The 13,992-nt window shown below is 62.4% G+C and overlaps 6 protein-coding genes across 6 annotated transcripts; 3 read left to right on the top strand and 3 right to left on the bottom strand.

The window, feature by feature from the left end:
• Nucleotides 1-861: 861 nt before the first annotated feature.
• LOC128899238 (scale keratin-like) lies at nucleotides 862-1,263 on the top strand. The gene has a single exon (XM_054177613.1). It carries the CDS (start codon nucleotides 877-879, stop codon nucleotides 1,261-1,263), a length of 387 nt encoding a protein of 128 aa, XP_054033588.1. The 5' UTR covers nucleotides 862-876.
• Nucleotides 1,264-3,267: 2,004 nt separating this feature from the next.
• Nucleotides 3,268-3,750, bottom strand: LOC128899234 (scale keratin-like). Its single transcript, XM_054177609.1, has one exon. It carries the CDS (start codon nucleotides 3,733-3,735, stop codon nucleotides 3,349-3,351), a length of 387 nt encoding a protein of 128 aa, XP_054033584.1. The 5' UTR covers nucleotides 3,736-3,750; the 3' UTR covers nucleotides 3,268-3,348.
• Nucleotides 3,751-5,509: 1,759 nt separating this feature from the next.
• Nucleotides 5,510-5,911, top strand: LOC128899232 (scale keratin-like). Its single transcript, XM_054177606.1, has one exon. It carries the CDS (start codon nucleotides 5,525-5,527, stop codon nucleotides 5,909-5,911), a length of 387 nt encoding a protein of 128 aa, XP_054033581.1. The 5' UTR covers nucleotides 5,510-5,524.
• A 2,004-nt stretch (nucleotides 5,912-7,915) lies between these two features.
• LOC104307886 (scale keratin) lies at nucleotides 7,916-8,398 on the bottom strand. Its single transcript, XM_009908988.2, has one exon. It carries the CDS (start codon nucleotides 8,381-8,383, stop codon nucleotides 7,997-7,999), a length of 387 nt encoding a protein of 128 aa, XP_009907290.1. The 5' UTR covers nucleotides 8,384-8,398; the 3' UTR covers nucleotides 7,916-7,996.
• Nucleotides 8,399-10,021: 1,623 nt separating this feature from the next.
• LOC128899230 (scale keratin-like) lies at nucleotides 10,022-10,408 on the top strand. Its single transcript, XM_054177604.1, has one exon. The coding sequence runs from the start codon at nucleotides 10,022-10,024 to the stop codon at nucleotides 10,406-10,408; it is 387 nt and encodes a 128-aa protein (XP_054033579.1).
• A 2,587-nt stretch (nucleotides 10,409-12,995) lies between these two features.
• On the bottom strand, nucleotides 12,996-13,908 carry LOC128899180 (scale keratin-like). The gene is given in 4 exon segments (XM_054177528.1): nucleotides 12,996-13,469; nucleotides 13,471-13,503; nucleotides 13,593-13,695; nucleotides 13,832-13,908. Coding segments are annotated over 4 exon segments (606 nt in total). The 3' UTR covers nucleotides 12,996-13,076.
• Nucleotides 13,909-13,992: the final 84 nt, after the last annotated feature.

Here is a 13,992-nt window from a genome sequence, read left to right as displayed (position 1 = left end):
GTGGCTGCAAGCAAGGCTGGAGCTGCAGAGGCAGGCTGCAGGGCAGGGCTCAGCAGGGAGCTGCAGGGCTCTGGCCTTGCTGCCCGTGCCTAAGCAGGACCCTCAGTGCTAGGCAGGCAGTGGGCAGAGGAGTGCCCTGGCTTGGGCACTGGTGCTGGCTGGGAGCCAGCAGGGCTGGTGGCAGTCAGGAGGTGGCAGCTGGCAAGAGCCCTGGGGGGGGAAGTGCCGGGGCTGGGCGAGCGGCTTGGGGCTGGGCAGGCAGCGGCGTCAGCAGCACAGCCCCGTGTCGGGCTGGGAGGAGGCAGGGGCTCGGCCAGCAAGAGCCTCCTGCCCCCAGCCTCGCAGCTCCTCCCCGTGCTGGCCGCCACAGCATAAAAGCTGTGCCCTGGCCGGGCACTGCCATCCACCGCTCCTGCCTGGCTCTGCTCAGATCAAGGCTCGGTGGGTGTCCCTGGGGCTCCCTGTGCTGTGGCAGGGACCAGCCCGGGGCCTCGCTGGCCAGGAGAGCTCTGGCAGCAGCGGGCAGGCTGGCAGCAGGCTTGGCCGGGCAGGGCTGCAGGAGCCTGGGCGGCAGGAGGAAGGAGCCCCCGGCCGGCACCCTGCAAGCCAGGCCCTGCACAGGCTCTCGGGGAGGCCTTGGTGTGCCCTGGCAGCGTGGAGAGAGGGCCCGGGGAGGGCTGCAGAGAGCAGGGCACTCGGGGGTCTGGCGGGCAGAAGGGCAAGGGGTGGGCACTGTGGGCAAGGGGCTGGCTCTGAGCTCTCCAGCTGCGGGCTGGCTGTGCGAGCCAAGAACCTGCTCTGCCCCGGGATCTGATCCTTGCTCCTGACTGCTCTGCTTTGTTCTGCGTCCTCCAGGCTCAGCTCTCGGCCACAACGATGTCCTGCTACGACCTGTGCCCACCCAAGGCCGACCTCTGCCAACCCAAAACCAGCGTGGCCGTGCCCCAGCCCATCGCTGAGAGCTGCAACGAGCTGTGTGCCCGCCAGTGCCCCGACTCCACGGCCTTCATCCAGCCGCCCCCTGTCGTCGTCACCTTCCCCGGCCCCATCCTCAGCTCCTTCCCCCAGCAAGCCGTGGTGGGCTCCTCCGGAGCCCCTGCCTTTGGGGGCTCCCTGGGGCTGGGGGGCCTCTACGGCGCCGGCGCCACCCAGGGCTCGGGGGGGCTCTGCACCTTTGGCAGACCCTACGCTGCTCCTGCCTGCAGCCCTTGCCTGCTGCCTCGCTACAGCAGGAAGCTCTGGGACACCTGCGGGCCCTGCTAGGCACAGCCCCAGCAGCCTCAGCTCCTCGCCCACTGCTCCGCTTCCCCATGCAGCTCCTTGCTCCTCTCTTCCTGCCTCCTGACCCTGCCCACAGGCTCCACTCCTCCAGGGCTCCTCCGGACACTTGCTGCTCCCTGCAGCAGCCACAGCTGACAGAAAGCTGCCCGAAGAGCTCTCTGGAAGCCTGCAGGGAGGCACAAGCTGCCTGCCTCTGCCCCACTCCTCTGCCTCCAGTGCCTCTTTTGCTGCCCTTGCAATAAAACAATGCTGCAGCCACCCCCTGCCTCTCCGTGTGTCCTTGCCAGCCCCAGCCTGGCCTCAGGGCTCCTTCCCCCTGCACTTGCTGCCCCCCGGCCGGGACAGGGCACTGCCTGAGCCCCATCACAGCCTTGATCAGCTGCCTCTGGGGCATCCCACAGCCCTGGCAGCTCTGCCCACGCAGCCTCTTGCCCAACACCTCCAAGGGCCCTGCCTAAAGCTGCTCAGCTTCCCTGCCTGCAGGACAGGCGGCCTGGGAACCTCTGCACAGCTGCAGCCTCCCTGGCCAGGAGCAGAGCTGCCCCAGGGGCTTGCAGCCAGCAAGGGCCAACAGCTGCCAAGGCTCCTGCCCCTCGCTGCCTCCACAGCTCTACTGAAGGCTCTGCAAGGGAAAGCAGAGGGCAGAGTTTGTGGCCACCTCCACAACCCCTACTCAATTGCTTTTTCTTCCTCTTCCCCAACTCATTTCCTTTCCTTCTCTTCTTCTCCTTCCGTTTCACTTTTCATGCATTTTCTTCACCTTCTTCCTCTGCAGTTTCCCTTCCTCTTTTTCTCCCCTTTTTTCCTCATTTTTCCCCTTGCCCTTTTCCATTCCTTTCATTTTCTTCTTCATCTTCCTCTTCTCTTTCATCTGCTCCTTCCCCTTCTCCCTTCATTTCCCTTTACTTTTTCACTTCTTTCACTTCCCCTTCACTTTCTCTGCTTCTTCTGCTTCTTTGCCTCTTTCATTCTCTTTTGCCTCTTCTCATTTGCATTACTTTTCCTCTTATTTTCCACCTTTCCCTTATCCATTCTGTTCATTCATTTCATTCTTCTTTGCCTTCAAATTTGATGAACCTTTCCCATTCCTCTTTGCCAAATTCTTCTCGTCCACTTTCCCTTTTCCCTATCCTTTTTGTTCATCCCAAGCTCATTCCTCTTCTCTTTTCCTTCCGATTCTCTTTTCCACGTGGTTTCCTTTTTCTCTTTCTTCCTACCACATCCCCAAACCTATCCCTCCTTTCCTTCAGCCTCTGGCAACAACCAGTGCCATTGCTCAGTCACCCTCACAGGGATCAAGTCCTTTGCGATGCTGAGCTGCAGTCAGTGCAGGCTGACTTGCTGCCCATGGCCTCTTCTCTGAGCACTGCACACCTCTGCATGCAGCCTGGCTCCCTCTTCCTCACTCCTCCTCCTCTGACTTTTCTGCTCTTTCCAGACATGCCCTCAAGCTCCTCCTGGCCGACAGCAACAGTCCCAGATGCTGAGGCTCTGTCCAGGGAGATGCTCCCTCTGCCTCCATGCCCTGCGTGGCCTTGGCTGCAGCCTCTGCAGCAGCTCCGCATCTGCACTGCGAGCTCAGCACTGGACAGAGCCTCCCGGCTGGGAGCTGGCAGCTGCGGGGCTGCTCCCTTCTGCGCTGAGCAGCCCAGGCCGAGGAGCTCAGCCAGAGCCTGTGCTGCTCTCTGCCCTGCCCACACAGCCTGTGAGCCCCAGGCAAGGCTCTCTCTCCTCTGCCTGCTGCCTGCATCCTCCTCTCCCAACAGCACCCACCCTCACCTCACCTGGGCAGCCCTGACCCGGTGGCACCTCCCCCAGGAGCCAGGCACCTGCCCCCCACCCAGATGGTTTTCGGACTTGCAAGGAGGAGCAACAGAGAGCAAAGTTGGATGCCAGAAACATTTATTGTGGGGTGAGGGGCAGCAGAGGTGGGCAGGGAGCTGGTGGGCAGGAGGCAGCAGGGCTGCTGGCAGAGGTGGCTGCCTTCAGAAGGCTCTTGTGCAGAGGCTCACTCTGCATGGGGGCAGTGGTGCTGGGCAGCGGTGTGGGGGCAGCGTGGGGCTGTGCCTAGCAGGGCCCGCAGGTGTCCCAGAGCTTCCTGCTGTAGCGAGGCAGCAGGCAAGGGCTGCAGGCAGGAGCAGCGTAGGGTCTGCCAAAGGTGCAGAGCCCCCCCGAGCCCTGGGTGGCGCCGGCGCCGTAGAGGCCCCCCAGCCCCAGGGAGCCCCCAAAGGCAGGGGCTCCGGAGGAGCCCACCACGGCTTGCTGGGGGAAGGAGCTGAGGATGGGGCCGGGGAAGGTGACGACGACAGGGGGCGGCTGGATGAAGGCCGTGGAGTCGGGGCACTGGCGGGCACACAGCTCGTTGCAGCTCTCAGCGATGGGCTGGGGCACGGCCACGCTGGTTCTGGGTGGGCACAGGTCGGCCTTGGGTGGGCACAGGTCGTAGCAGGACATCTTGGGGCGGGTCAGACGCAGCTCTGCAAGAGGGCACAGAGGGCAGTGCAGAGGCAGAGGGCAGCACCCCGGGCGGAGGGGCAGCAGGCAGCAGCAGGCAGCAGCAGCAGCAGCGCTGGCACACTTACCCTGTTCCCCGAGGAGAAGGTGGCCAGAGCAGTGGATGGCAGCCAGTGGCACAGGCAGAGCTTTTATAGGGGCCCTGCCATTGCTCAGCAGCAGCTGGGCCAGTCTGCAGAGGGGCCACTCCCTGCTGCCAAGGAGGACAGCACTGCCCAGCCCCTGCCCCTCAGCCTGACTCAGCTTCACCTCCCCACAGCAGCACATTCCAGTGCCAGCATTTCCTCCCCTTTCTGCTGTGTGGGCACAAGGGCAGCAGGCATCACCCGCATCCCTGGCACCTTTGGGGACACCTCTGAGGTGGCAGCAGGGCGGGGGCAGGGCTGTGCTTGGAACAGCAAAGTGTGCATCAGACTCAGCCCAATGCTGCTGAACAAGGACGGGGGAGCAGAGCAGGCACTGAGGGTGGCTTCAGGCCCTGTGTTGTTTGGTGCCGAGGACAGGGGAGAAGGGCAGGGGCTAGGTGCAGGTCCACACTGCATCCTTGCAGTGCTGAGCACAGGGCTTCCTGCAAGCCCAAGAGACCTCTGTGCAGCTGATGCAGGAGCTCAGGGCTGAGCAGCAGCAGTGTCGAAGGGCTTGGCTCCAGCCGCAGCCGTGCAGATAATCAAGAGCGGGAACAATGGAGAAACATTGCCCTGGTTGATGTCAGCCCTGGAGGGCATCGAGAGTGCAGGACCAAAGGGCTGGCACAGGTCTGGGGTTTGTCCTCCTCAGGCTCCCCCCCAGGGAGAGATTTCAGTGGGAGCTCTGAGCTCAGGCCTGGCCAGGGCTGCTCCAGCAGATGCAGAGTGTGGCTGCAAGCAAGGCTGGAGCTGCAGAGGCAGGCTGCAGGGCAGGGCTCAGCAGGGAGCTGCAGGGCTCTGGCCTTGCTGCCCGTGCCTAAGCAGGACCCTCAGTGCTAGGCAGGCAGTGGGCAGAGGAGTGCCCTGGCTTGGGCACTGGTGCTGGCTGGGAGCCAGCAGGGCTGGTGGCAGTCAGGAGGTGGCAGCTGGCAAGAGCCCTGGGGGGGGAAGTGCCGGGGCTGGGCGAGCGGCTTGGGGCTGGGCAGGCAGCGGCGTCAGCAGCACAGCCCCGTGTCGGGCTGGGAGGAGGCAGGGGCTCGGCCAGCAAGAGCCTCCTGCCCCCAGCCTCGCAGCTCCTCCCCGTGCTGGCCGCCACAGCATAAAAGCTGTGCCCTGGCCGGGCACTGCCATCCACCGCTCCTGCCTGGCTCTGCTCAGATCAAGGCTCGGTGGGTGTCCCTGGGGCTCCCTGTGCTGTGGCAGGGACCAGCCCGGGGCCTCGCTGGCCAGGAGAGCTCTGGCAGCAGCGGGCAGGCTGGCAGCAGGCTTGGCCGGGCAGGGCTGCAGGAGCCTGGGCGGCAGGAGGAAGGAGCCCCCGGCCGGCACCCTGCAAGCCAGGCCCTGCACAGGCTCTCGGGGAGGCCTTGGTGTGCCCTGGCAGCGTGGAGAGAGGGCCCGGGGAGGGCTGCAGAGAGCAGGGCACTCGGGGGTCTGGCGGGCAGAAGGGCAAGGGGTGGGCACTGTGGGCAAGGGGCTGGCTCTGAGCTCTCCAGCTGCGGGCTGGCTGTGCGAGCCAAGAACCTGCTCTGCCCTGGGATCTGATCCTTGCTCCTGACTGCTCTGCTTTGTTCTGCGTCCTCCAGGCTCAGCTCTCGCCCACAACGATGTCCTGCTACGACCTGTGCCCACCCAAGGCCGACCTCTGCCAACCCAAAACCAGCGTGGCCGTGCCCCAGCCCATCGCTGAGAGCTGCAACGAGCTGTGTGCCCGCCAGTGCCCCGACTCCACGGCCTTCATCCAGCCGCCCCCTGTCGTCGTCACCTTCCCCGGCCCCATCCTCAGCTCCTTCCCCCAGCAAGCCGTGGTGGGCTCCTCCGGAGCCCCTGCCTTTGGGGGCTCCCTGGGGCTGGGGGGCCTCTACGGCGCCGGCGCCACCCAGGGCTCGGGGGGGCTCTGCACCTTTGGCAGACCCTACGCTGCTCCTGCCTGCAGCCCTTGCCTGCTGCCTCGCTACAGCAGGAAGCTCTGGGACACCTGCGGGCCCTGCTAGGCACAGCCCCAGCAGCCTCAGCTCCTCGCCCACTGCTCCGCTTCCCCATGCAGCTCCTTGCTCCTCTCTTCCTGCCTCCTGACCCTGCCCACAGGCTCCACTCCTCCAGGGCTCCTCCGGACACTTGCTGCTCCCTGCAGCAGCCACAGCTGACAGAAAGCTGCCCGAAGAGCTCTCTGGAAGCCTGCAGGGAGGCACAAGCTGCCTGCCTCTGCCCCACTCCTCTGCCTCCAGTGCCTCTTTTGCTGCCCTTGCAATAAAACCATGCTGCAGCCACCCCCTGCCTCTCCGTGTGTCCTTGCCAGCCCCAGCCTGGCCTCAGGGCTCCTTCCCCCTGCACTTGCTGCCCCCCGGCAAGGACAGGACACTGCCTGTACTCCAGCACAGCTCAGCTCAGCTGCCTCTGAGGCACCCCGCAGCACTTCCAGCTCTGCCCACACAGCCTCCTGGCCCTCAGCTCCGAGCACCCTTCACCAAGTTGCTCAGCTTCCCTGCCTGCAGGACAGGCAGCCCGGGGGGCACTGCACAGCTGCAGTCTCCCTGGCCAGGAGCAGATCTGCCCCAGGGGCTTGCAGCCAGCCAGGGCCAAGAGCTGCCAAGGCTCCTGCCCCTCGCTGCCTCCACAGCTCTGCTGAGGGCTCTGCAAGGGAAGGCAGAGGGCAGAGTTTGTGGCCACCTGCACCACCCTTTCTCAATTGCTTGTTCTTCCTCTTTCCCAATTCGTTTCCTTTTCTCCTTCCACTTCACTTTTCATTCTTTTTCTTCATCTTCTTCCTCTGCAATTTCCCTTCCCCTTTCTTCTCCCCCTTTTTCCTCTCTTTTACCCCCTTGACCTTTCTATTCCTTTCATTTTCTTCTCCATCTTCCTCTTCTCTTCCATTGCTCCTTCCTCTTCTCCCTTCATTTCCCTTTCCTTTTTCACTTCTTCTTTCACTTCCCCAACACTTTATCTGCTTCTTTGGCTTCTTTTCCCCCTTTAATTTCATTTTCTTCTGCCACCTCTCATTTGCATTTCTTTCCCTCTTCTTTTCCCCCTTCCCCATCTCCATTCTGTTCAATCATTTGTTTCATTCTTCTTTTCCTTCAATTTTGCTTTACCTTTCCCTTTCCTCTTTCCCTGATTCTTCTCCTCCATTTTCCTTTTCCTTTTTCTTCACCCTTATCCAATTCCTCTTCTCTTTTCCTTCTCATTCCCTTTCCACATGATTTCTTTTTTCTCACTCCCTACCACATCCTCAAACCTTTCCTTCCTTTCCTTCAGCCTCTGGCAACAACCTGTGTCACTGCTCAGTCACCCTCACGGGGATTAAGTCCTTTGGGATGCTGAACTGCAGTCCCTGCAGCCTGACCTCTGTCCATGGCCTCTTGTCTGGACACTGCACACCTCTGCAAGCAGCCTGGCTCCCTCTTCCTCACTCCTCCTCCTCCTCAGCCTTTTGTGCTCCTTCCAGAGATGCCCTCAAGCTCGTCCTGGCCGACAGCAACAATCCCAGATGCTGAGGCTCTGTCCAGGAAGATGCTGCTTCTGCTTCCTTGCCCTGCGTGGCCTTGGCTGCAGCCTCTGCAGCAGCTCCGCATCTGCACTGCGAGCTCAGCACTGGACAGAGCCTCCTGGCTGGGAGCTGGCAGCTGCGGGGCTGCTCCCTTCTGTGCTGAGCAGCCCAGGCCGAGGAGCTCAGCCAGACAGAGCCTGTGCTGCTCTCTGTCCTGCCCACACAGCCTGTGAGCCCCAGGCAAGGCTCTATCTCCTCTGCCTGCTGCCTGCATCCTCCTCTCCCAACAGCACCCACCCTCACCTCACCTGGGCAGCCCTGACCCTGCTGGCACCTCCCCCAGGAGTCAGGCTCCTGCCCCCCACCCCGATGATCTTCAGACTTGCAAGGAGGAGCAAGAGAGAGCAAAGTTGGATGCCAGAAACATTTATTGTGGGGAGTGGGGCAGGAGAGGTGGGCAGGGAGCTGGTGGGCAGGAGGCAGCAGGGCTGCTGGCAGAGGTGGCTGCCTTCAGAAGGCTCTTGTGCAGAGGCTCACTCTGCATGGGGGCAGTGGTGCTGGGCAGCGGTGTGGGGGCAGCGTGGGGCTGTGCCTAGCAGGGCCCGCAGGTGTCCCAGAGCTTCCTGCTGTAGCGAGGCAGCAGGCAAGGGCTGCAGGCAGGAGCAGCGTAGGGTCTGCCAAAGGTGCAGAGCCCCCCCGAGCCCTGGGTGGCGCCGGCGCCGTAGAGGCCCCCCAGCCCCAGGGAGCCCCCAAAGGCAGGGGCTCCGGAGGAGCCCACCACGGCTTGCTGGGGGAAGGAGCTGAGGATGGGGCCGGGGAAGGTGACGACGACAGGGGGCGGCTGGATGAAGGCCGTGGAGTCGGGGCACTGGCGGGCACACAGCTCGTTGCAGCTCTCAGCGATGGGCTGGGGCACGGCCACGCTGGTTCTGGGTGGGCACAGGTCGGCCTTGGGTGGGCACAGGTCGTAGCAGGACATCTTGGGGCGGGTCAGACGCAGCTCTGCAAGAGGGCACAGAGGGCAGTGCAGAGGCAGAGGGCAGCGCCCCCGGCGAAGGGGCAGCAGGCGGCAGCAGGCAGCAGCAGCAGCAGCGCTGGCACACTTACCCTGTTCCCCGAGGAGAAGGTGGCCAGAGCAGTGGATGGCAGCCAGTGGCACGGGCAGAGCTTTTATAGGGGCCCTGCCATTGCTCAGCAGCAGCTGGGCCAGTCTGCAGAGGGGCCACTCCCTGCTGCCCAGACCCTGCCCCTCAGCCTGACTCAGCTTCCCCTCCCCACAGCAGCACATTCCACTGCCAGCATTTCCTCCCCTTTCTGCTGTGTGGGCAGAAGGGCAGCCGGCATCACCCCGGCCCTGACGCCTCTGGGGACACCTCTGAGGTGGCTTTATCCTCCTCATCCCTAAGTACTGAGACCTTTCCCATTCAGTCATCTCCTGGAGAGTCTGCACATCCCCAGGACCCTCAGCCTTGCCTCCCCACAGAGCTGTTGCTGTGCCCTTATCAGCGCAGCTCCTTGCGGTGCCCTCTCCTTGCTCCTCTTGCCTTCCAGTTTGGATCAATCCTCGGGAAGATCCTTCCCATGTGAAAGGTTTCTGTGATGCTCTGTGTGCTGAGAGCCATGGGGCATCTGCCCTGTCACGGGGCTGTAGGGACACCTTAGAGGGGCTGGGAGGAGTGGGGCAGGGCTGGCAGAGCCTGTGCTGGAAGGCTCCCTAAGGAACTGTGTGGTTGTGGTGGCAGGGAGGAGCAGGAGAGGTCTTTGTTGCCCAGCTTTGCAGAGGGGCATGGGCAAAGGCTGCAGGCACAGGGAGGCTGCCTGCTGGAGTGGGCAATGCTGGGCCCTCGGTGCTGAGTAGGCAGTGGGCAGAGGAGTGCCCTGGCTTGGGCACTGGTGCTGGCTGGGAGCCAGCAGGGCTGGTGGCAGTCAGGAGGTGGCAGCTGGCAAGAGCCCTGGGGGGGAAGTGCCGGGGCTGGGCGAGCGGCTTGGGGCTGGGCAGGCAGCGGCGTCAGCAGCACAGCCCCGTGTCGGGCTGGGAGGAGGCAGGGGCTCGGCCAGCAAGAGCCTCCTGCCCCCAGCCTCGCAGCTCCTCCCCGTGCTGGCCGCCACAGCATAAAAGCTGTGCCCTGGCCGGGCACTGCCATCCACCGCTCCTGCCTGGCTCTGCTCAGATCAAGGCTCGGTGGGTGTCCCTGGGGCTCCCTGTGCTGTGGCAGGGACCAGCCCGGGGCCTCGCTGGCCAGGAGAGCTCTGGCAGCAGCGGGCAGGCTGGCAGCAGGCTTGGCCGGGCAGGGCTGCAGGAGCCTGGGCGGCAGGAGGAAGGAGCCCCCGGCCGGCACCCTGCAAGCCAGGCCCTGCACAGGCTCTCGGGGAGGCCTTGGTGTGCCCTGGCAGCGTGGAGAGAGGGCCCGGGGAAGGCTGCAGAGAGCAGGGCACTCGGGGGTCTGGTGGGCAGAAGGGCAAGGGGTGGGCACTGTGGGCAAGGGGCTGGCTCTGAGCTCTCCAGCTGCGGGCTGGCTGTGCGAGCAAAGAACCTGCTCTGCCCTGGGACCTGATCCTTGCTCCTGACTGCTCTGCTTTGTTCTGCATCCTCCAGGCTCAGCTCTCGGCCACAACGATGTCCTGCTACGACCTGTGCCCACCCAAGGCCACCGTGTGCCCACCCAAAACCAGCGTGGCCGTGCCCCAGCCCATCGCTGAGAGCTGCAACGAGCTGTGTGCCCGCCAGTGCCCCGACTCCACGGCCTTCATCCAGCCGCCCCCTGTCGTCGTCACCTTCCCCGGCCCCATCCTCAGCTCCTTCCCCCAGCAAGCCGTGGTGGGCTCCTCCGGAGCCCCTGCCTTTGGGGGCTCCCTGGGGCTGGGGGGCCTCTACGGCGCCGGCGCCACCCAGGGCTCGGGGGGGCTCTGCACCTTTGGCAGACCCTACGCTGCTCCTGCCTGCAGCCCTTGCCTGCTGCCTCGCTACAGCAGGAAGCTCTGGGACACCTGCAGGCCCTGCTAGATCCCTGCCCCTGCTCCATCCTGGAAGCCCTTTCCCATCCTGTCTCTTGGAAGCCTTTTTGTTGTCTCTAACCCTTTGCTCTGGCTGTTTTTAAGCCTTCCCTTTCCCCTCAGCTTCTCTCTTCCCTGCTCTGCTCAGTTGTAAATTGGCTTTGGTTTGTCTTTTCAGCTCCTTTCAGCTCCTGCCTCTCTTTGTGTCTCCTTCCTCCTCTGCAGCATTTGCTTTGCTTTGCCCTCAGTGTTGTTCAACCCTGAAGGAGTCGAAGCTTTGAGCTGCACTTTTCCATTCTCTCCTCCTCTCTCTTCTCTCCCTTTGATCTCTGATTTACCCCACGTGCACTTTCCCAATAAATCCTTTGAGCATCCATATTTGAGTGATTTTTTCATCTTTCTCTTGAAGTTTTTGACCATTGCTGAACATTTCCCTGAGTGCAGCCCTGCCCCTGGCACAGAGCTGCTTCAGCTCCACTGCCCTGGGCCTTGCTCCCTGTGTCCCCCTCACCAGCCTGTGCTGCATTCCCCCTTGCTGTGTGTTCTCTGCTCTTGATTCCTTTCAGCAGCACTTTGCCTTCCTGGCCAGTTTCAGGCAGGTTTGGTGGAGGCAGAGCAGAACTCCTGCTTTCAAAGAGCTCTTTCCATCCTGTGTCTCTTTTCTCTCACTTTCAAGCTGTCTCCTGCCTTCAGCAGGCAGCTGTCCAGCTTCAGACTTTCTGCCTGCTTCAGGCTCTAGAGACTGCAAAGAGCAAGAAGGTTTTAGCTGAGCCCCCACTCCTGCCACCCCCTCTCCCTCTCTCCTGCTGAAGATGCTGTGAAGGGGGCAGAGGGCTGGGAAGCTGCTGAGGGGCCTGGAGCAGCTCTCTATGGAGCAAAGGCTGAGGGCCCTGGGGCTGAGAGCCTGCAGAAGAGCAGCCCTAGAGGGAATGTGAGCAGTGCTCAGCCAGAGCTAAAGTCTGGGGGGTAACAAGAGGCTGGGGCCAGACTCTACTCGGTGGTGCCCAGGGGCAGTCAAAGGGGCACAATGTGGAGCTCAGGAGGCTGCATCTGAGCAGCGTGAGGAATTTGTTTGTTGTGAGGGTGCTGGAGGCCTGGAGCCGGCTGCCCAGAGAGTCTCTGGAGCCTGCTCTCAAGATTCAAAAGCCACCTGGATGCCTTCCTGTGGGACCTGCTCCAGGGGAAGCTGCTTTAGCTATGGGGTTGCAGAGGGCAGAGCTTGTGTCCAGCTGCCCCTACCCCTTCCCAATTTCTCTTTCTTCCTCTTCCCACCCATGTTTCCTTTCCTCCTCTTCTACTCCTCCCACTTTACTTTGCATTCCTTTTCTTCACATTCTTGTTCTTCCACTTCCCTTTCTCCTTCCTCTCCCCTTTTTCCATTCTAATTTTCTCCTTCTTCTCCTCCTTCCCTTTTTCATTTCATTTTTTCTAACACCTTCCTCTTCTGCTTTCTGTCCAGCTTTCATTTCCCCTTCTACTTCATTCATCCTTCTATTCCTCTTCAGCAGTCATTTCCCTCTGCCATTACTACTCTCCTTTGACTTCCCCTTCCCTTTCTCTGCTTACCATTGTTTTCTGTTTCCTCTGTTCCTTCTCATTTGCTTTGCCTCCCCTCTTCTGTTTTGTTTTCCCATCTCCTTGTTTGTTCCTTTGAAAGCTTTGACACTTCTTCTTCACCTATAATTTTTCTTTACCCTTACCTTTCCTACCTCTTCTCCTCTATTTTCCATTTCCTTTTTCTTCCTGGCCATCCCATTCCTCTTCTCTTTATCTCCACGTTCCCTTTCCACAAGGTTTCCTTTTTTCTCACTCCCTACCAAATCCGCAGACCTTTCCCTCCATTCCTTGAGCCTCTGGCAACAACCTGTGCCACTGCTCAGTCACCCTCGCAGGGATCAAGTCCTTTGGGATGCTGAGCTGCAGTCCCTGCAGCCTGACCTGCTACCCACAGCCTCTTCTCTGGGCACTGCACACCTCTGCATGCAGCCTGGCTCCCTCTTCCTCACTCCCCCTCCTCTTCAGCCTTTTGTGCTCCTTCCAGACATGCCCTCAAGCTCCTCCTGGCCGACAGCAACAGTCCCAGACGCTGAGGCTCTGTCCAGGGAGATGCTGCTTCAGCTTCCTTGCCCTGCGTGGCCTTGGCTGCAGCCTCTGCAGCAGCTCCGCATCTGCGCCGCGCTGCGAGCTCAGCACTGGACAGAGCCTCCCGGCTGGGAGCTGGCAGCTGCGGGGCTGCTCCCTTCTGCGCTGAGCAGCCCAGGCCGAGGAGCTCAGCCGGAGCCTGTGCTGCTCTCTGCCTTCCCCACACACCCTGCGAGCCCCAGGCAAGGCTCTCTCTCCTCTACCTGCTGCCTGCATCCTCCTCTCCCAACAGCACCCACCCTCCCCTCACCTGGGCAGCTCTGACCCTGATGGCATCTCCCTCAGGAGCCAGGCACCTGCCCCCCAACCTCTGATGGTCTTTGAACTTGCAAGGAGGAGCAAGAGAGAGCAAAGTTGGATGCCAGAAACATTTATTGTGGGGAGAGGGGCAGCAGAGGTGGGCAGGGAGCTGGTGGGCAGGAGGCAGCAGGGCTGCTGGCAGAGGTGGCTGCCTTCAGAAGGCTCTTGTGCAGAGGCTCACTCTGCATGGGGGCAGTGGTGCTGGGCAGCGGTGTGGGGGCAGCGTGGGGCTGTGCCTAGCAGGGCCCGCAGGTGTCCCAGAGCTTCCTGCTGTAGCGAGGCAGCAGGCAAGGGCTGCAGGCAGGAGCAGCGTAGGGTCTGCCAAAGGTGCAGAGCCCCCCCGAGCCCTGGGTGGCGCCGGCGCCGTAGAGGCCCCCCAGCCCCAGGGAGCCCCCAAAGGCAGGGGCTCCGGAGGAGCCCACCACGGCTTGCTGGGGAAAGGAGCTGAGGATGGGGCCGGGGAAGGTGACGACGACAGGGGGCGGCTGGATGAAGGCCGTGGAGTCGGGGCACTGGCGGGCACACAGCTCGTTGCAGCTCTCAGCGATGGGCTGGGGCACGGCCACGCTGGTTTTGGGTGGGCACAGGTCGGCCTTGGGTGGGCACAGGTCGTAGCAGGACATCTTGGGGCGGGTCAGACGCAGCTCTGCAAGAGGGCACAGAGGGCAGTGCAGAGGCAGAGGGCAGCACCCCGGGCGGAGGGGCAGCAGGCAGCAGCAGGCAGCAGCAGCAGCAGCGCTGGCACACTTACCCTGTTCCCCGAGGAGAAGGTGGCCAGAGCAGTGGATGGCAGCCAGTGGCACGGGCAGAGCTTTTATAGGGGCCCTGCCATTGCTCAGCAGCAGCGGGGCCTGTCTGCAGAGGGGCCACTCCCTGCTGCCCAGCCCCTGCCCCTCAGCCTGACTCAGCTTCCCCTCCCCACAGCAGCACATTCCACTGCCAGCATTTCCTCCCCTTTCTGCTGTGTGGGCAGAAGGGCAGCCGGCATCACCCCGGCCCTGGCGCCTCTGGGGACACCTCTGAGGTGGCTTTATCCTCCTCATCCCTAAGTACTGAGACCTTTGCCATTCAGTCATCTCCTGGACAGGCTGCACAGCCCCAGGACCCTCAGCCTTGCCTCCCAACAGAGGTGATGCTCTACCCTCCTCAGAG

The sequence above is a fragment of the Dryobates pubescens genome, chromosome 41 (assembly GCF_014839835.1).
Source record: "Dryobates pubescens isolate bDryPub1 chromosome 41, bDryPub1.pri, whole genome shotgun sequence".
Taxonomy (NCBI): Eukaryota; Metazoa; Chordata; class Aves; order Piciformes; family Picidae; genus Dryobates; species Dryobates pubescens.
This window is presented reverse-complemented; position numbering and strand designations above follow the sequence as displayed.

Bases quoted from the DNA above. Each gene is read 5' to 3' on its own strand.
- LOC128899238 (XM_054177613.1), top strand. From the start codon at position 877: ATGTCCTGCTACGACCTGTGCCCACCCAAGGCCGACCTCTGCCAACCC.
- LOC128899234 (XM_054177609.1), bottom strand. From the start codon at position 3,735: ATGTCCTGCTACGACCTGTGCCCACCCAAGGCCGACCTGTGCCCACCC.
- LOC128899232 (XM_054177606.1), top strand. From the start codon at position 5,525: ATGTCCTGCTACGACCTGTGCCCACCCAAGGCCGACCTCTGCCAACCC.
- LOC104307886 (XM_009908988.2), bottom strand. From the start codon at position 8,383: ATGTCCTGCTACGACCTGTGCCCACCCAAGGCCGACCTGTGCCCACCC.
- LOC128899230 (XM_054177604.1), top strand. From the start codon at position 10,022: ATGTCCTGCTACGACCTGTGCCCACCCAAGGCCACCGTGTGCCCACCC.